This window comes from Cetorhinus maximus, chromosome 1 (assembly GCF_964194155.1).
Source record: "Cetorhinus maximus chromosome 1, sCetMax3.hap1.1, whole genome shotgun sequence".
Classification (NCBI taxonomy): domain Eukaryota; kingdom Metazoa; phylum Chordata; class Chondrichthyes; order Lamniformes; family Cetorhinidae; genus Cetorhinus; species Cetorhinus maximus.
The window spans coordinates 163,050,987-163,072,305 of record NC_135879.1 but is presented as its reverse complement, the minus strand read 5'-3'; the positions used below and the strand labels follow the sequence as shown (position 1 = coordinate 163,072,305).

The following is a 21,319-nucleotide window of genomic DNA, read 5'->3' as shown; positions in this document are numbered from 1 at the left end:
TGGCATTTCCCCAGTCGTCGCAGCCTCATCGGATGCAACAGTCACTGGCAGAGGGGCGGAGGAGCTGCCTCCCTCTTCCGGAGCGCCCTGAGAGGAGCCCGCAGAGACGACAGGCAGCTGCTGCGCCGACGTGAGGTTGCTTTGCACCTCCCTGCTCACTGTAGATGGAGGGGCACCGAGCTCCCACGCTGACCAGCTGAGGTCAATGCCGATGTGAGGGCTTTCTCCTCCGAGCGCATCCCCAGGAAGTCCTGATTGGTCTCGGGAGGAGCCTCTCCACGAGAGTCACCACTCTCTCCATGGAGGACACATGGCGCTTGGCCATGAGGATCACTGCATCAGTGATGGTCTGCGTAGGCTCCTCCACCACGAACACCAAGCTAAGCATAGCCTCATGTATCTCCACCAGATGCTCCCGCACACCCTGCCGCATTTCCTGCGCTTGCTGCATCGTGGACGACTCCAGAGGCACATCGTAAGCCACCGACTGAGCATATGCCTGGTCCTCTGCAGTCCTTCGACTGCTGGTGCCATGGACACTCTGTCTCTGCCAGCTCCTCCAGCGACTGTGAAGTGCCCTCACTGCTGTGCCCTGGGACACGAGCCAATGGTCTAATTCCCACCAAGGTGCTAGTATCTGTGCTGGTGCCTGCCTGGCAGAGATGGTGTGACCCTGGTGAGTCCGAGACTTCAGGGCCCTCAGGTGTAAGAGGGGGCCCTGCTGCTCCTCCTCCTGGCCCTGCTCCGCTGATGCTGAAAGGAAGAACAAGGACATTGGATCAGATAACATGGAGACAATGTCAATGTGCATCCCTGTCCCCCGGATCATTTTGCACTCATCCTTCCATAAGCAACGGTCGAGCCATGTTGCAAACTTCAATCACTAAACATTCAGCACTGCCATGGCTGTTGGGAGAACAATGGTGACCTCAGTGCTAGGCTAACATACCTGCCCGTGGCACCCCAGCCTCTCTGACACCAGTGGACCTGGGCGCATGGCGCCTCTCCAGATCTAGGGCCTCCTGCTCGAAGCAGCTGAGAATCGCCACTTGGGCTGGCCCTCAGCTAGTCCTCACCCGCTCAGTGGCATTATGTGCATTCTTCTCCTAAAAAGAAGAGAAGAGTATTGATTAGTGCTACTTGTACCTGGATTCTCTTTGCGGACGGCCCATCCCAACCAGAGTGGGACATATCAGGTCTCCGGTGCCTCCTCACCCCGCTGCTGCCGAACACTCACACAAAGATGCTAGGCCAGTCCCCCCTCCCTCTTGGCCAAATGCTGCCTACATCACATTTGGCACCACACGGTCTACCCTTCCATAGCAAGGTGGAGTGCAGAGGGCAGCAGATCGATCGGTGCCACACCACCTTGAAGCTCCCCTCCCAGCATGTCATGACCCTGACTTTGACATATCCTGGACTTCCAGCACTGCATCTAGCTGCAGCTCCTCCAGGTTGCCCCCAAAACAGTATTGCGGGTCTCAGTGTACCACATACTGCGGGTGCAGAACCCATCTTTTCACCACCCTCTCGGGTTGGCCTCGGCAATATCTACTGGCCCACCCAGCGAAGGAAACATGCCGTTAGTGATTCAATGCAGTCACTACACTCAGACTTTGGGGAGGGTGGGGGGGAGCTAACAGCCTACCTGCTGGGTTAAGCGACCAATGCCAACATGGTACTCACCCTTCCCGAGTGCAACAGGTTGTTGAAGCGCCTGCGACACTGGATCCAAGTGCGTCGCACCACGTCGTGGGAGCTCACGATCTCCGCCACCACCTCCTCCCGTCCTGGGGTACGAGGACCTCCCGCCATGCTGCTGCCACCTCGAGGAGGGCAGCAAGGCAATCATCAGAAACACAAGGGGCACGGTGCCCCCCTGCCCTACCCTCCTGCCTGGCCTGCTCACCAGCAGCGCTCCGGGAGCCTTTCCACTAGCCATTTTTCACAGCCTTTGAAAGGCTGCAGGGGCTTTTTAAAACAGACCGCTGGGTTGCCATTGGACCCAGTGGTCATTGCAGTCCCGCCGCTGCCCACCCATTCCCGCTGTCCTCAGGAGCAGCGTTTCACGCTGGGTGGGCCTTAATTGGCCTGTCCGCGTAAAATGTTGGCGCGGACCCGATCGTGGGTGGCGTTCGGGTCCGCGCCCACCCCCGCATGGCCCGCTCAAGAGGCAGAAAATTCTACCCCATGTTTAACCAACTTGTTGGAGTTCTTTGAGAAAGTAACATGTGCTGTGGATAAAGGGGAAACTGTGGATGTGCCGTACTTAGATTTCCAAAAGGCATTTGATAAAGTGCCACATCAAAGTTTATTGTGGAAAATAAAAGCTCATGGTATAGAGGGTAACATATTGGCATGAATGGAAGATTGGCTGGCTAACAGGCAGCAGAGACTAGGCATAAATGGGTCTTTTTCAGATTGGCAAGATGTAACGAGTGGTGTGCCAGAGGGATCAGTGAGGGAGCTTCAACTTTTCACAGTTTATATAAATGACTTGGATGAAGGGATGGATGGGATAGTTGCCAAATTTGCTGATGACACGAAGTTAGGTAAGTTGTGAAGAGAGCATAAGGAGGCTACAAAAGGGTATAAATAGGTTAAGATCTGGCAAATGGAGTATAATGTGGGAAAATGTGAAATTGTCCATTTTGGCAGGAAGAATAAAAGAGAAGCATATTATCTTAATGACGAGAGAATGCAAAGCTCTGCGATGCAGAGGGATCTGGGTGTCTTCGTGCATGAATCGCAAAAGACCAGTATGCAGGTACAGCAAGTAATTAGGAAAGCTAATAGAATGTTATCATTTATTGCGAAGGGAATTGAATACAAAAGTGTTCAGACCTGAAGAAGAGTCATACGGACTCAAAACGTTAACTCTATCTTTCTCTCCACAGATGCTGTTAGACCTGCTGAGTTTTTCCAGCATTTTTTGTTTGTGCTTAAGATCCTAAGGGGTCTTGACAGGGTGGATGTGAGGAGGATTTCTCCTCTTGTGGGAGAATCTAGAACTAGGGGCCACTTTAAAAATAAGGGGTCACCCATTTAAAACACAGATGAGGCAAAATTTTTTCTCTGAGGGTCGTGAGTCTTTGGAACGCCCCTGCTGAAAAGGCAGTGGAAGCAGAGTCTTTGAATATTTTTAAGGCAGAGGTGGAGTGATTCTTGGTAAGCAAGGGGGTGATAGGTTATCAGGGGTAGGCGGGATACAGATTTCAGGTTACTATCAGATCAGCCATAATCTTATTAAATGGTGAAGCAGGCTCGATGGGCAAAATGGCCTACTCCTGTTCCTTGTTTGTACGTAAGTAAGCAATAGGCATTCCCATCCCCCTGTAAAATTCACTCCAGTGTGATTTTTATTCAATCATTGGATATGGGTATTGCTGACAAGGCCAGCGTTTGTTGCTCGTCCCTAATTGCCTTTGAAAAGCTGGTGATGAGCTTTCTTGAACCAGTGCTGTCAGGAGAGTCACATTGGACTCTCAACATTTAACTCCGTTTCTCTCTCCACAGATGCTAACAGACCTCCTGAGTTTTTCCAGCACTTCCTGTTTTCTTTTCAGATCTCCAGCATCCACTGTATTTTGCGTTTATATTATTGTCCAGGATAATGTTGAGCATCTTGTTTTTGGAGCTGCACTCATCCAGGCACACTCCTGCCTTGTAGATGATAGAAAGGCTTTAAGGAGTCAGGATCTGAGTGACTCATCGCACAATTCCCAACCTCTGGCCTGCTCTTGTAGCCACAAGGCTGGTCCAGGTTATGTTTCTGGTCAGTATTGATTCCCAGAATGATGATGCTTTGACCAGGATAATGCCATTGAATGCTTTGTTAAGGTGGTTAAAGAGGATCATTACGTGCTACTTATGTGGTGCAAATGTTACTTGCCACTTATCACCCCAACCCTGGATGTTGTTCAGAGCTTGTTGCATGCGGTCATGGACTGCTTCAGTATCTGCAGAATTGTGAATGGAACTGAACACTGTACAATCATCAATGAACATCCCCACTTCTGACTGTATGATGGAGGGTGAGTCTTAGATGAAACAGCTGAAGATTGTTGGGCCTTGGACATTACCTTGAAGAACTCATGCAGCAATGTCCTGAGACTGAGATGATTGGCTTTCAAAAACCACAAACGAGTTTCTTTGTGAGATATCACTTCAGTCAATTGAGAGTTTTCCTTCTGAGATCAATTTTACTAGGTCTCCTTGTTACTACACTCAGTCAGATGCTGCCTTGATGTTAAGGGCAGTGACGCTGCCCTCTGGAATTAAGCTCTTTTGTCTTTGATGGAACCAGGACAATAACCTGGAGCTGAGTGGTCCTGTCAGAATCCAAACTGAACATTGGGGAGCAGGTGGTTGGTGCAGGTGTAAGTGCCATTTGATAGCACTGTTGATGGCCATGTCAATCACCTTGCCGTTAATTGAGAATAGGCTGATGGGGTAGTAATTGATCAGAATTGATCAGTAATTGATGCCTAGCTTTTTGTGGACAGGACGTATTTGGGCAATTTTCCACCATGTCATGTAGATGTTAGTGTTGTAGTTGTTACTGGAACTGCTTGACTAGCAGCAAGCCTAGTTCTGGAGCACAAGTCTTCACGGCTGCAGCCAGAATGTTCTCAGGGGTCTTTGCTGTATCCAGTGCATTCACCTCTTTCTTGGTATCGCATGGAATGAATCAAATTTGAAGACTGACTGCTGTAATGGTGGTATATAATTTTTATCTTTGTAAGATTGATTAGGTATTCATAACATTAACTATCAAGATCAGCTTCGGCCAAAATGTATGTTGAGTTTAACCAGCGTTTAAGGCAGGTTAGAACACACTCGTTATACAGCAAAAACATATGAGTGTGACAAGTAGTGAGTAGTGGTCCAGGTCAGGCAGAACAGCTGATATACGCAAACAGTACCTTCTTTCTTCTTCTTTCCTTCTCAATGCCTCATGTCTTAACAACTTCTCAAACTAAGAGTGTTTGCAGGGATCTATGCTTTGGATTTTCTCTCTACTACCTACTACACTGAAGCCTCCCAAAGTGTCTTACTTTATACCCTTTTTTTTCAGTTTGTAAAATAATGTCAGTTTATTAACAGTCTAGCTCACGGATCCATACATCATTTTTTTAAAAGTCTTAAATGACCCAGATAAATCCCCTGAACACAGCTTCAAAACACTCATTGGTGTACATTTTTTTTTTGAGGGGTGGACCTGCATGGATTATTGATAGGCCTTATTGCCTTATTTACTTTATTATGAAATAGCCTATAAGACATTGAGTTCTTTGTCTAAGTCGTTGAATGAAACCCTATCTTTTAATTTCACCCACCTGCCATTAACTTCTTGAACCTTTATAAGTACCTTCTTTCCTCGATCAATTAGGTCTTGCATTATCTTTTCCTTCCCTCATCTCAAGTTGTTCTCCCTGATTAGTTGCATCCTCCCCAGAAAAATTACATCTTTGGCTGTTAAACTGACTCCCAAAAGTTTCTTTATTTGTGTCTATTCCACTATAATTATTTATATCTAAGGCTGCTCATAAGGCCTGTTAACGAGCTCTTCTTATTTCTCATCAGACTATTGAACCATAGTGTTGTTCGCTAAAGTAACTTGTATTCTACTTCCATACATTCATTTACTTTTGCATTTCAGCAAGCATCTTACTTAAACAAGGTTAAATGAAAAGCCCAACATAGTTTTGTACTATGTTTATTTGTTTTAAGTATCTAGCAGTTACTCTCTTTCATTATTGCAGAGGCCTCATCTGACCATTGCCCCTTTCAAAGCTAGCTACAGCTATCATCACCGAAGAATAATCATTTCACTAATTTGTTTTTTTAGAGAAATGAGACTTAAGCAGTTTCCAGTGAAATGAAACTTGCAACACTAGCCTATTCCCCTACCAATTTCAAGCTGATTTATCTATATGTCTATATATGGATACATATATAATATATATAGATATAAATGTGTGCGTGTGTGTATTCTAAGCTTATTGCTAATTTTTAACAGTGAAGGATGCTGAGCTGGATCATCCACTTGGGACTTACATCTGAAGATTGTTGCAAATGTTTCAGCTTTGTCTTTTGCATTCACATGTTGGGCTGCACCAACATTGAGGGTGGGGATGTTCATGGACCTTCCTCACCCCTTTAATTATATGATTGCCCACCACCATTCATGACGGGATGTGACAGGACTGCAGAGCTTTAATCTGATCCGTTGGTTGTGGGATCGCTCAGCTCTGTCTATAGCATGCTGCTTGTGCTGTTTAGCATGCATGCAGTCCTGTGTTGTAGCTTCACCATTTGGCACCTCACTTTTAGGTCCTGTATGTCCACTCCTATTCCTGACATGTTCTTCTACACTCCTCCTTGAACCCAGTTTGGTCTCCTGGTTTGGTGGTAATGGTAAAATGAGGAACATACTGGGCCATAAGGTTACATACTGTGGTGTAATATAATTCTGCTGCTGATGGCCTAGGGCATCTGATGGGAGCTCCGTTTTGAGCTGCTCCATCTGTTCTGAATCTATACCATTTGTCGTATTGCCACACATCACAATGGAGGGTGTCATCAGTGTGCTGACAGGACTGTGCAGTAGTCACTCCTATCAATTCTAATGGATAGGTACATCTCTGATGGGTAGATTGGTGAGGACGAAGGCAGTAGGTTTTTCCCTCATGTTGGTTCTCTCACCACCTGCTGCAAGCCTAGTCTGGCAGCTATGTTCTTCAGGACTCAGCCAGCTAAGTCAGTCATGGCGCTACCAAGCTACACTTGGTATGGACATTGAAATACCCACCCAGAGTACATTCTCTGCTTATGCCACTCTGTGCTGCTAGTTGTGTTCAGGTTAAAATGTGTACTTATTCATCAACTAAGAGAGGGTAGTTTGTGGTAATCAGCAGGAGGTTTCCTTGCCCATGTTTGACTTGATGCCATAAGACTTCATGGGACTCGGAATCAATGTTGAGGGTTCCCAGGGCCACTCCCTCCCGACTGTATATCACTGTGCTGCCACTGTCCTGTCAGTGGGATAGAATGCACCCAGGGCAAGTGATGAAGGAATCTGGGACATCGGGCTGTTGCTTGACTAGTCTGTGGGACAGCTCTCCCAGATGTTAATGCGGAGGACTTTGTAGTGTCCACTCGGCTGGTTTATACCTTTGTCTGTCCAAGCCTTTTTGTTGCAGTTTGCTCAAACTGAGTGGCTTCCTAGGTCATTTTAGAGGACAGCTACTTAGTTCTGGATCTATAGTCACATATAGGACAGATGAGGCAAGGACAGCAGATTTCTTTCCCTAAAGAACATTAGTAAACCACATGAATTTTTACAACAATCCAGTTGTTTTCATGACCACCATTATTGACCCTAGGTTTTCCAGGTTTCTTTAATTAACTGAATTCAAATTCCCCAACTGCTCTGTTGAGATTTGAACTCATGGCCAGAATTTTGACGTTGGCCTGTGGGGACAGGCCCGGCACGCCGACACGTAAAATGATGCGTGGTGACTTCGAGCTTGCGTCCGGACGTCACCACACGTCATTCCGATTTTGCGTTCGGCAGGCACGTGCTGGAAGTGGCTGCGTGCCCGCCAAACTGTCAAAGGCCTGTTAAGGCCATTATGACACTAATTTAGATAGTTGACAGGGCTGCCCATCCAACCTTAAGGTTGGTGGGCAGGCGAAGAACCCAAGCAGCCTTCACGTTTTTCAGGAAACCTCATCCACGGGTGGGATGAGGTTTCCTGAAGGTTTTATTAAATAAATAAATATTTTTTACAGAATTCATAAACATGTCCCAGCTCATGTGACACTATCACATGAGCGGACATGTCTAAATAATTTTAATCTTTCTTTATTTAAAACTTTCAATTTGAACTTAATCTCTCTGAGGCATGGAGCTGCCTCGAAGATTTCTGCGCACTTTCGCGCACATGCGTGAAAGAGCGCAGGCCCCAACTCTCCCTCCTCCCCCCACCCACACAGGTAGTGCTGTGCGCTACCGGCCATGTGTCATGCTGGGTGGGCCTTAATTAGCCTGCCTATGTAAAATGGTGCGCAACCGATCGCGCGTGGCAATCAGTTCTGCGCCGGCTCCCAACTGGCCCGTCCAACACGCAGAAAATTCTGCCCCATGTCTCCAGATAATTAAAACAGACCTCCGAATTACTAGTTCAGTAACATAACCACTATGCTACCATTCCCAATGTGTAGACCAAGATTATGTTCTGAGGCCTGTTGTTAAGAGGTTTTTGTTTGTTTTGAATGTTTATTGAAACTGAATAGTTTAAACTTGAATCTGAAATAATTTAGATGTTTAAATTAATTTGTTACGTAGCCTGTTTTGAAGTCTAGTTTGTCCCAATGAAATGGATAAAGATGGAAACAAAAGTGAAAATTGCTGAACTTCCTTTATATACTGCACCCAAACATCCTCAGAATTACAGCTTAGAATTACAGTGAATTTAATTGTAGTGCAAATTATTGCCATTTTAAAAAAACGTTCCAGCAAATACTGTATCCATGTTCTGTGCTAGGCAAATGAGTCTCTAAATCATTGCTAAATATGTCCAATTATTGTTTAAAGAAAGTAATAGTTCTTTTCATTTGAAGATAGCTGACTGTGGAAGCTCTCAAACTGTGGGAAAACAGTCAAAAATCAGTACACGTGACTGAAACAGGCAGCCATAGTATCAAATTTAAATATTCATTCATTTGACCTAGTTCCCGAAACAATCCATAAACCTGTATGCAAGGCATACTCTCCTCTGTTCAACAGTGTAAGGCAATGCAAGAACAATTGCATTACCAGTTCATGTCAATCAAAAGGTCTGAAATTGATGGCAGGTTTGAAGTGTTTTCTGGTTGCGTTTGGTCTCCTTTGCAAAATGTATACGTTTTCTCTCTAAATTTGTCTCACTGTTTTTCCTGTGTATCCACTCCTGCAGGCACACAAAAGAAAAAGTATGGAAGCTATTAAAACAAGCTTTGAGCCAAATTTATATTACAACATTTCGAGATTGTATTTACCCCCCTCTTCCTTTAGCTTGGACTGTCTGGCCTTTCGCTTTCTCACCAGTTGTCAGTATTGCTCATTAGTTTTCTGATCAAATTGCCACATCTTAAAGTGAAAAATGGAATCACAGAATAGATTTTCATTTGGAACATTGTGACAGGTGGCAACATGAATAAAATGGTTTACAAAATGATGAATTTCTGGGCACTGATCAAATTGAAGTAAGTTGTGTGATTTAGTAAACTAGGAATTACTAAATGAGGTAAGACTAAGATCCATCCGGTTTGCTTTCTACCATTCTGATAGTTTCTGGGTACAATGATGATGGAGCTGTTGGCTAATCGTTTCAATTGATCTCTATCGTTTCAAAGGAAAACCTTAGTGATGGAGCCAAAGTCCAAAGTCACCTTTCTCATCCCAAGGAAAATACTGCACATATCCTGTCTCAAAATGCTCCTATTCTATGTCCCAAAATGTTATTTTCTGGAAAAAATGAAATTTGAATTTGAATGAATCAATACCAACTGCTTCCATTGTCTCCATAGGGAGTATTTTCCAAAATTGACCGCTTGCTAAAGCAGTGTTTCCAAAGAGAGGCTTTGAATTTACCCCCATTCAAGTGGAGGCCGTGTCCTCTGCTTTCACTTTTGTTTCATAAATGTCAGGTTACAAATCATAAAAAATAGATTGCAAACTTTTTTGATCCTCTTCTGAGGACTTGATAGCACTATATATTAACACATTGGCTTTTTGCATGGAAATTCTGTTCAGATCAAGTAAAACTAACAGATTGAAAAATTCCTTTCCTGATGATTGAAGGAATCCTTAATGAAATGGGTTTGATGCAGTCTAAATCCCAATTCCTAATGCACTTGGGTCACACTACAAAACTAAGACTAAATTGACATTGTGAAATGTGGCGCTTCAACAAATGGTAAACCCCAGCGAATTTCAGAGATGGTTCTTGAAGTATTTCATAGTCAGCAATCTAAAGTACATTGTTTAAAATTTATGGTGATGTGATCTACCTAGAGGAAGAACTGGTATCTATAGATAGTCTACATACAAAAGTGATCTCCGTAACAAAATACACTGTCTTGGTTGTAGATTGGATAGACTGCTTTCTGTAATCTGTAGAATGTGTTGTTCACCTGTTGCAATTGGCTGGCCATCAGATTTGAACAACTCAGTCAGGGCCTCCACAGATCTGAAGCAAAATGTGAAGGATCCTTCTATTCTTCTATTAGCAGCTATAGTGCAGTCTCCAGCAGGTTCTGTGCTAGAATAATCCTCATGATAATGAACTGGTTCACTGTCCTTTGTTCCCTATTCTAACAGAGAACCTGCTCGAGATTGAACTCTTGCCACAGTAACACTATCTTCCTGAGTTCTCATTTAAACTTTTAACAAAATTACTTTGCATAAAGAGCAAAATGGTACATAGTGCCTTATAAAATATATTGGGAAGATCTAAAATAAATAAAACAGCACTAATGAACGGCAATGTATATTGTTTAATGTAGCAACATTCTGCTACACCACTTAAAGGGGCACATGCTGAGTTCACAATTCAAGTATTAGCTGTTCAAACATAATTGTGTTGCATTACAATGGATCCTTTAGGACATCCCTATAACCCGAGTCAAGACAAATCAGTGCCTGAACAAAGAATCAATTTTGTAACCTTTATAACAAAGTGTGTTTGTAGGAGGAATATTTTAAACTTGTGTTATAACATGCGTGGAGGAAAAAAAGCACACCGGTGAAACTTCAATAACTAGTTCATGGAGGGGCCATGTAAATTGGCATGTAGAGAAGGAAAAAGCCAAAATTAGGGTTCAAACTGTATCTTTCTTTTGGTGGAGAGAGGTGGCGAGGGATGGGGATTGAAAATTGATGTCTATCTGATTCATAAGAAACAAAATCAAGCAGTGGAATTTTGTGTGGCACTCAATTACATCATTCCACCTTGGGATGGGTGGGGGGCTAATACTGGAGAAAACAGAACCTGAATTTTTCATGTACCTTGACCTCGTTGAGCAGGTACATAAAGGTGCAATGGAAAGCCAGAGGTGCACAGCTTGCTTCTTTCCTGGGAGTGCGCCCTCCCTCCCTGTCTTCAGGCCAATGCCAAACTGAGTCAGAATCACTCAGCTGCCCTCAACAGGGGAGCAGCACAGGCACCTTCCACCAGGGACAACAAGAAGTTTTTTTTTTCTTCGTTCATGGGATGGGAGCGTCACTGGCTAGACCAGCATTTATTGACCATCCCTAATTGCCCTTGAGAAGGTGGTGGTGAGCTGCCTTCTTGAACCGCTGCAGTCCATGTGGTGTAGGTACATCCACAATGCTGTTAGGGAGGGAGTTCCAGGATTTTGACCCAGTGACAGTGAAGGAACAGTGATATATTTCCAAGTCAGGGTGGTGAGTGGCTTGGAGGGGAAGTTTCCAGGTGGTGGTGTTCCCAATTTTCTGCTACCCTTGTCTTTCTAGATGGTAATGGTCGTGTGTTTGAAAAGTACTGACTAAGGAGGCTTGATGAGTTGCTGCAGTGCATCTCTTTTTATTCATTCACAGGATGTGGGCTATGCTAGCTGGTCCAGCATTTATTGCCCATCCCTAGTTGCTCTTGAGAAGGTGGTGGTGAGCTGCCTTCTTGAACCACTGCAGTCCATGTGATGGAGGTACACCCACAGTGCTGTTAGGAAGGGAGTGCCAGGTTTTTGACCCAGCGACAGTGAAGAAGCAGCGATATATTTCCAAGTCATGGTGGTGAGTGACTTGGAGGGGAACTTCAAGTTGCTGCCCTTGTCCTTCTAGATGGTAGTGGTCGTGAGTTTGGAAGGTGTTGTCGAAGGAGCCTTGGTGAATTCCTGCAATGCATCTTGTAGATGGTACACACTGTTGCCACTGTGCGTCGATGGTGGAGGGAGTGAATGTTTGAGGATGGGGTGCCAATCAAGCAGGCTACTTTGTCCTGGATGGTGTAGAGCTTCTTCAGTGTTGTTGGAACTGCACTCATCCAGGCAAGCAGAGGGTATTCCATCGCACTCCTGATTTGTGCCTTGTAGATGGTGGACAGGCTTTGAGTAGTCAGGAGGTGAGTTCCTTGCTGTAGGATTCTGAGCCCCTGACCTGCTCCTGTAGCCACAGCATTTATATGGCTAGTCGAGTTCAGTTTCTGGTCAATGGTAACCCCCAATGGGGGATTCAGCGATGGCAGATCTCGCAGGTCAGCTGAGATTTCCAGCATCATTAACTAGTTGCAAAGAGCCAGTGAGATTCTAAGGATGTGAAGTACAACACTGCCTCTCCAGAGAGACCGGTTAGGCAGTAGACATGAATTAGAGTGAGTGGAGTATGTTTTGATGGTTAGCGGCCTGAAGAGACACCTGCTGGTGTCTTACTGATTTGAAGGGAATGAGGACTCTCGGGTCCATTAGTAGATACATGGAGCTCCTTGTGGCTGTTGTGTCCAGGTCTACTATATTCCTCAGCACCGACGTGGCGAAGGGGATGTTGGAATAGAAGAACTAGTGCCGCAGGTGATGAGGCATTGGGCCACGCAGCAAGGAACATTGTGAGTGAAACCAGGGCTTCCACCTTGATAGAAGCTCATGCTTCTGCTCTTGATGCTTTGTGTAACATACCTGGAGGATGCAATGAATCATGTTTTTGTCTCTTACTGAGGCCTTGTGGGATCAGATAGCTGCCATCATGCCTGCTTTCAGATGACTGGAGCTCCTGCTCAAGACTGCAGTGGAAGGTTAGGAAATACAATCTAGGAGCCTGCTGCTAACATATTTTAGAGTGGTGGCCCCAGCCTTCCAACATCAGGCATGCTTCTAAGGACATGACAAGCTGCATGAGGCAGTTCAGAATATTCCTGCCGAGACACAGCCAGCATCAGTTGTGTTTCAGGAGTGTATGGCTGTCAGCGCAGACCCGGAGCTCATTAGCCCACCATCTTTCTACCACTCTCCAGGGAAGATAATGCAAGTGGGGGATGCAGTTTTTGATGGTAAGATGGTGGAGAGAGAGAGCCTGAAGAGAAACATTGGGTGGAATTTAATGGACCTGCCCCACTAGCAGCAAGTTTGAAGGCAGGTGGGTACTTAAACGAATGAGAAGGTGCAGATTACAGACCGTGCTACCTTCCTGTTTCCTCCCGGTTAAGTCCTGGGCAAGAAGACTCGAGTACAGCATTCCTGCCTGGATGTTAATTGAAGCCCTTAGTGGGCAATTAATGCTTAGAACCACCCACCTGTCCCTTCTTCCCTGTAGTGCTGACAGGCAATGGGGAACTGCTGGCCTCTGAGGCAGGATTTGTACCCCCTGGGTCCTAAATCCCAGGGAATACCCATCCCGGCCAGATAAGTGCCTGATGGGTACTTAATTCTGGCAGCCCTTCACCAACGGAGGCAACATAGGGCCCCCGCCGGTTCTCCAGCCATTGGGCAAAACCCCCATCGCCAACATTAAGTCCATCTGATGTGTACATTGTGCTGTCATCAGTGCCAATAATGCCATACGAAGATAAGATTGAGTTACATTGTGGTTGGGACTGAAAACACTGTGTGATTGAAACTTGTATTAGCTATGTAGTAAAGTATTACTGTGATTAATTTGAAAGTAGGAACTTCACCAAAATGTTCAGATCATGTCCTAAATTGAGAGTTCAAGACAAGGTTCTGCAACCATCTAAACTCTGAGATGAAAGTGGGATTTCAATTCTTTCCTGGTGTTCATCACTTTTTAGAGTTTGCCTGTAAACTGTTTGTTTAATCTGGAGTTTTTTTTTAACTGCTTTTGGTAAATTTGTACTGCATGTGACTGTCGATGCAGACCCGAATTCATGCCAAGTACTCCATGGCAGTACATGACTGTGTTTACATGAGGAGATTAATGATTTGTAATATCGTTGTTTAGGTTTATTGTGAAGTAATCTGCATTTCAATAATGGAAGTTTCTATACTGAGTAATCTCACAAATGAAATAGTAATTTAATATATTCAAGGCTGAGTTGCACAGATTTTTGATCTACAAGGGAGTTAAAGGTAATGGGGGGGCGGACAAATAAGTGGAGTTAAGGCCACAGATCATCCATGATCTTATTTAATGACAGAGCAGGCTCGAGGGGCCAAATGATCTGCTCCTGCTCGTTTTTCTTATGTTATTATACATGCTATCAATTAGAACTTGGCATATTGGCAACTTCCCATAAAACTATACCCCACAGCAAAAGGCTATTTGGCCCATCATGCCTGTGCTAGATATGGGAACAAGTTCGGTAAATGTGATTCGAACTATTTGCCCATGTTGAGGACAAATATTAGCATTTACTGGTTGGGCCAGATGGTCTATTTATGTGTTGTAACTTCTATGCATAATTTTGCTGGAAAACTTTGGCACAAATCAATTACATATTAGATATAAACATTTTACACACTATGGTAATTGTGAAAACAAGCAATAGAGACATGAGGGAAAACTTTTTCATGCCATGAGTGGTTAGGATCTGGAATGCACTGCCTGAAAGTGTGGCGGAGGCAGGGTTAATCAAGGCATTCAGGAGGGAATTGGGTTATTATTTGAAAAGGAAGAATGTGCAGGGCTACGGGGAGAAGGCTGGGGAGTGGCACTAGGTGAACTGCCCTTTCAGAGAGCCAGCAGACATGACAGGCCGAATGGCCTCCTGTGCTGTAACCATTCTGTGATTCCAATCTATATAGTTAAAAGTCACCTTATACATCTCACCTTTTCAAATGACTTGTGCCTCAGCAGCAAACCTATAAAATGTCACACTACTACAGGGTAAAAAAAATTGTGTTTGGCTTAAAAAACCATTTATCTGTTATTGCCATTAAGCAGCCAGTTGCCTAAATGAGAAAAAATAATTAGAAGATGTTTTGAAAATTACCAAAGAGAACCAGAAAACCAGCAGAAAATCAACCAATCAAATCTCTTGATTTCCCCCTCTGCAAAGATACCATTCACCAACCCAATATGTACCACAAAACAGGCCCATCAGTGTACTCAGTAAGTTCCTTACACAAATTTCATCCACAACTTTTCTTCCACAGATTTACCAATCTAATTAGTTATTAATGGCTGCAAGAAGCTTTTCTGAGATATGCCTGTCCTTTTGTGTGTAGCCTGACAGTTGAATTAGAAATTTCACCTGGACCTGGATACTGAGAATTTCCAGCTGCTTTTGACAACTGTGTGTGCCTGTGGGTTGCTTATGTGAGTAGCAGTTTTCACCAGAGGGAACTGCAGTGTGATTAGACAAAAACATTTAAATATAACAGCTGTGGGTCTAGAGAGCAAAAAAGAAGATTTTATTTCTTTCAGCTTTTTATATGGTTTATGGCATTAAATATAAATGCTGAGGGGGAGACTAATACAGTGGAATCAGAGGTGGGATATTTGAGGTGCTTCAATTTAACCTAGAATGCTGAAGCTTATATCAGTCAGCCAAGCACAAACTATGAAGAATTACCTAAAAACAGAAGATGCTGAAAATACTCAGGTCAAGCAGCATCTGTGGAAAGAGAATTGAGGTTTCAGGTTGATAACCTTATTGGAGACGATACAGTGCACAAGCACCTACAAAGACACCGGTACACCAGTGACAGTTACAGTAAGAAATATAAGTTTATCCTCAAAAGTAAAGAAAATAAATAGCTTTTGTAATTATCTAAATAGCTGAGGAAAGTTTTCGAAAATGGAGCAAGATCATAAGATATTTATGATGAGAATGCCCTTCAACCCATCTTAATTAATCCAACCAAAGGCAAGATAAACAAATAAACATTTTAAGCAAACATGTCAAATTCCTAATGGGACATAGAGCAAAAAAAACAAACATCTTATAATGTAAATAACTGGGAATAGGAGATTTGAGGGAGGAAATAACAGGAAGTTTCTTGTATCTTAAGCAACTTTTGTGATAGGCAAACTGTATTGAAATGTGTTTGAGACCTGTATCTTTTAGTTTTAGTATGATTTATAATATTTTTTGCCTCAAGTTAGTCACGTGATATATTTCAGTAGATTTCTGTATTTCATTGTTGGGCCATTTGCTTTTGTATTTAAGCTGCAGCAGAACTGCTGAAAACATCAAAACTACACTATAGGTCCAAACCTGTCAGTGATCAACACTACAATGAGTTATATTATTGTATTAATAAATGCGTTTGCATTGAATGGTAATAGAGCTTTGCTTTTGGATTTGTACCATGTATTACAGTGGGAATATTGTAATGGTGGGGTGAGTGTGGGGTTTGGGGGAGTAATAGCTTAATTTAGCTTTTCGAGGTATTAGCACTTACAACAACAACTTAGGTTTATATAATGGCTTTAACGTAATAAAATATCGCAAGATTCTTCACAGGAGCATGATTAAAAACAAAATATAACACAGAGCCACATAAGGAGATTAGGTCAGGTAACCAAAAGCTTGGCCAAAGAGGTAGGTTTTAATGAGTGACGTAAAAGGAGGAAAGCAAGGTAGAGAGAAGGAGAACTGTAGTGGGGAGGTATTCCAGAGCTTAGGGTCTAGGTAACTGAAGGCAGACCACCAATGGTAGAGTGATTAAAATCTGGGTGCTCCAAGGGCTAAAGTTAGGAGAGCTTAGATACTTTGAAGGGTTGCGAGGCTGGAAGAGATTACAGAGAGAGAGGCAATATCATGGAGGGATTTAAAAAATAAGGATGAGAATTTAAAATCTGTTCTAAATATGCTGCTTGAGTAGGAGCCAGTGTAGGTCAGCGAGCACAGAGGTGATAGGTAAATGGGAGTTGGTGTGAGTTAAGACACATGCAGCAGAGTTTTGGGTGCTCGCAAGTATATTGAGGGTAGAATGTAGAAAACCAGCCAGGAATGTTTTGGAAATTCAAGTCAAGAAGTAACAAAGGCATGCATGAGGGTTTCAGCTGCAGATGAGCTGAGACATGGGTCAAGTCAGGTGATATTACAGAGATGGAAATAGGCAATTTTCATGATGGTGTGAATGTGAGGTCAGAAGCTCATCTCAAGGTCAAGTATGACACCAAGGCTGCAAACAAACTGGCTTAATCTCTGACTGTTGCCAGGGAGAGGGATAGAGGTCAGTATCTAGGGAATGGAGTTTGGAGTGGAAACAGAAAACCATGGTTTTAGTCTTCCAATGTTTACTTGAAGGAAATTTCTCCTCTCCAGTGTTGGATGTTAGGTAATCATTTGTTCTTGGTTCTAGGACAGACTATTCGTTCAAAAAGAATAATTGAAGCGGTCAATCCAAAAGAAATTGATTATGAAGTTGGAGACATTCCTTCTGAATGGGAAGGTAAGAATATGCCTTTTCAACATGTACGCTTAGAATGTTTCATAGCAGCTTGTGTTCTAGTCAACAGTTAATTGTGAACTTGTGGGGTTTGTTTAAGCATTCTTTTCTAGTTTATGCCAACCATAAACAAGTTACTTGCCCTATTTCTGCTCCACATTGCTGTATGAAATGGAAAAGCCTTGTAGCTGGAAATATTTCTTAAATTAAAAACAGGAAGATAGTCTTATTCTTACCCACTGTCCTCCTTTACTTTAAACATATGTTCATCGGTCAACAGAGTACCTCAACCGGAACAAGTGAGGATAGCTGGTCCGAATCAGCAAAAATTGTAATGAAATACGCATATATAATGATTAACACCTGCAAAATCACAATAGAGGTGTTTTAAAGAACGAATACATTACTTGTGCATTGCCCTAATTACTCATGTCTGTGACCTTAAATTCTTGGGACTGTGTTGTATCCTAATTTCTTCCACACATATATTGTACATTCCCAATATATTGTTGTGCTTTCCTGAAGGAATACTGAAGAATTCTGCAGTGGCCTTTTACTTGATTTCTTAAAGGTGTAACGCATTCATAAAAATGTTTGTCAAACATTTGTCGCTTGGTAATTGGTATTGGGGTATGATTTTCGCTTAAGTTTGAGCAAATTATAAAGAGCTCATACAAAGCAATGATCCTACCCTACCTGAAACACTTATGCAGTTCTGGTCACTACTGTTTGAGGCCATCATGGCATTGGTGGAGATACGTTGAGCAGCAACTAACACCTAGAATTAGTTGTAAGGAATAAGCTATGGAAACTGGAGCAAAGAAGGCTTGGAGAATATTTTATTGAGGTATTCAGGACTCTATAGGGCATGGATCAATTAAACCTGAATAATAAACACAAACTCTACAATAAGAGGAAACTGGCTCGAGCTCAGTTGACGGGGTGATGATAAATGTTTGGTCTTAACTGTTTTACAAACTATGAATCAGACTGCCAGGGAGGCTGTGGAGGTGGACACACTTGGTAAATCTAAGAGAAAATGGATAGATAAGTGATTGAAGGGTATGAGAGAAAGAGTAATGATGTATGATGTTTTTTCAAACATTTAGATTAGCCGAGTAAACAAGTCCTGTACGTTCATTTGAGCAAATAATGTGGTCCAGAAAAAGGCCTATATATATTGTCTGGATAAGTTGTTAACCTTCTAGATGACAATATGTGTAGTGTGTATCTTTTCCCATTGACTCCATTCCTAGTTTAGCTTTATATCTTTAACAGAGAACATTTATGTTTCTTTTAGTATCTTCAAATCCCAACTCCCCCATCCAAGCTTTCCTTGCTTTTCAAACATTGTTTGAAAACTGAAATTAGGAAGTTTTTCAACTACCCAGTGAAGATCAGAACTTCATTGGTTTATTTTTTCAGTTCACAATTGGGACTGTTTAAAAACTAATTATAATACCTAAATTGTTCTGTGGTCAGCCTTCAATAGATTTGGATATATTTTAACACATCTCCTCACTCATCCTAGGCATCTGCCTGATTTATTTTGAGATTTTTTGCCTTATCCACTTGGTAAGCAAGTAGTAGAAGCTATAAAGCATAGTCTGCTGTGGGGATTCCCCTTTCTCTTGGGCTAATCAAGCCAGACTCCCAATTGACAGTCAGCTGCACAGCAAAATATACTGGAATGCCAGATCACAAAGTCACAGGTTTGCAATCCCATCCATCCTCTCTTCCTTTAACAGTCTCTGTAACTCAGCCAGACATACATGTGAGGATTTACAATCCCTCTAGGGGTCTAATAAATTTGCTTGATTTTCTTGAACCAATGGAGCAGAATCTCAAACTGAAGGATCATAGAAGCATAATTAAGTTGAGGTAACAAATTTGTCCTCAAGGCTTTTCTTTTGATTTCCAGAATGACGATGGGCAACCAGCATCTACCTTCCTCCATTTCATTAGTAATTCTAATTATTCTGTAGCGCTGTTTCTGAGGATCATAGCCCTCGACTGGTATCACAAATTTTGGAACCTAAATGTTTAGATGAAGGCTGCCAGCATCATTTGGGCTGAGGTGAGACTAGAATGTCCAATAGAACTCTTCAATAATAATTGTCTGTTTTAGAAGCCTCTTCTTTTATATGTAACCTACCCAAGCTATCTGCTCTGTTATTTATCAGTTTTTATGACATTTTTGCATGATTAAGGAGAATGTAGACCCTGTACACGCCACTCGTGCTTTTGAAAAACTGCAAAATGAAACAACAGTCTTCATAATCTTCTCCTATATTTGCATATAGAATGACTTTGTTGTCTTGAGGTGCCCTGTTTCTAACTTCTAAGTTCAAAAAGCCTACATTTCCACACTTCATTCGATGTCTGTGCAGTTTGTTCGGCATGGTTAAGTACAAACTGCAATGATTTAACAGCCTACATTTTAAACTGAGCTCTGGTGCATGGTCTCCTCTATATACACACTTGTCAGAAAAATAGCTTTTCTGCCCTTTCTTCCCCTCATGGATGACTATCCAGTCACGGCCTCATGGCTCTTTTTAAAGTGTCTCCCAATGTTGCTGCCAGCAGTACTGACCCTGTATCCTCTTGAAGGAAGATCATATGTTCTGTCTCCATAGCTTTTTTGACAAGTGAGCAACTATTTTTCAGGGATCCAGTGATGTTGAATAATAGCTCTGGGAAAGTATTTTTATTGTTTTTGTATATGTATTTTGTGTGTAAATATTATGCATTCTCTGAATCGCATGAAACACAAGGATCACATGTGGGAGTTGTTGGTGATGTCAAACCCAAGTAATCTAAAACCCAAAGCATAATAGCAGTCCTCCAGGCCCAGAATTTTTAAAGCGCTCAAGATTCCAAGTTTTTAAGCTTCAGAAGTGGAGAAGAAGGAGGAAGGTAAAGAGAGGAAAAAAAAAAGGGAAAATTTGGTTGTTCATTCCACCTTATTCATGGGTGGTCTTTTTTGTGTGTGAGGGTTCCATTTTTTTTTTCGTACGTTGGGATTCTTACTTTTTTGTACCAATATGAGTCTTGCTTTTTTGTGTATTGGGTATGGGTTCTTGCTTTTCTTGGATATGGAGTACTCATTCTTCACATGTGGCAGACAAAGCAAGGACAAAGCATATTGAGGGGTTGAGGAAGTGAGAGACCTTGGACTGCATGTCCACAGGTCACTGAAGGTGGCAGGACAGGTGGACAAGGTGGCCAAGAAAGCATATGGAATGCTTTCCTTTATTGGACGAGGTATTGAATACAAAAGCAGGGATGTAATGATGGAATTGTATAAAATGCTGGTTAGGCCACAGCAGAAATTTTGTGTGCAGTTCTGGTCACCACATTACAGGAAGGACATAATTGCTCTGGAGAGAGTACAGAGGAGATTTACAAGAATGTTACCAGGGCTTGAAAGTTGCAGCTATGAAGAGAGATTGGATAGCTAGGACTGTTTTCCTTAGAACAGAAGAGACTGAGCAGATGGCCTAATTGAGGTGTACAAAATTATGAGGGGCCTAGATAGGGTAGACAGGAAAAACCTGATTCCCCTAGCTGAGGGTCAATTACCAGAGGCATAGATTTAAGGTGATTGGTAGAAGGATTAGAGGGGACATGAGGAAACGTTTTTCATCCAGAGGGTAGTGGACGTCTAGAATTCACTGCCTAACTTGGTGGTTGAGGCCAAAATGCTCAACTCATTAAAAAGGTACCTGGATCTGCACCTGAAGTGCTGCAACCTGCAAGGCTACAGGTCAGGTGCTGGAAATGGGATTAAAAATGAGTGGCTAGTTTCTTCTTTCTCTCTCTTTATTTTTAGCTGGCATAGACACGATATACTGAATGGCCTCTTTCTGCGCCATAACTTGTCTATGGTGTGGCGAGTTCTTGCACTTAATGTGCAGGACCACTTACAATTTGTGTGTGATCATATGGAGCTCACTCATTA

General features: G+C 42.8%; 1 protein-coding gene across 1 annotated transcript in view; it reads left to right on the top strand.

The window, feature by feature from the left end:
- ndufaf2 (NADH:ubiquinone oxidoreductase complex assembly factor 2) overlaps nt 1-21,319 on the top strand; it is a 185,376-nt gene that overhangs the window by 88,205 nt on the left and 75,852 nt on the right. The window contains exon 2 of the mRNA XM_078549299.1: nt 17,272-17,361. Coding sequence (XP_078405425.1) covers nt 17,272-17,361 — 90 coding nt within the window. The remainder of the gene's footprint in view (nt 1-17,271; nt 17,362-21,319) is intronic.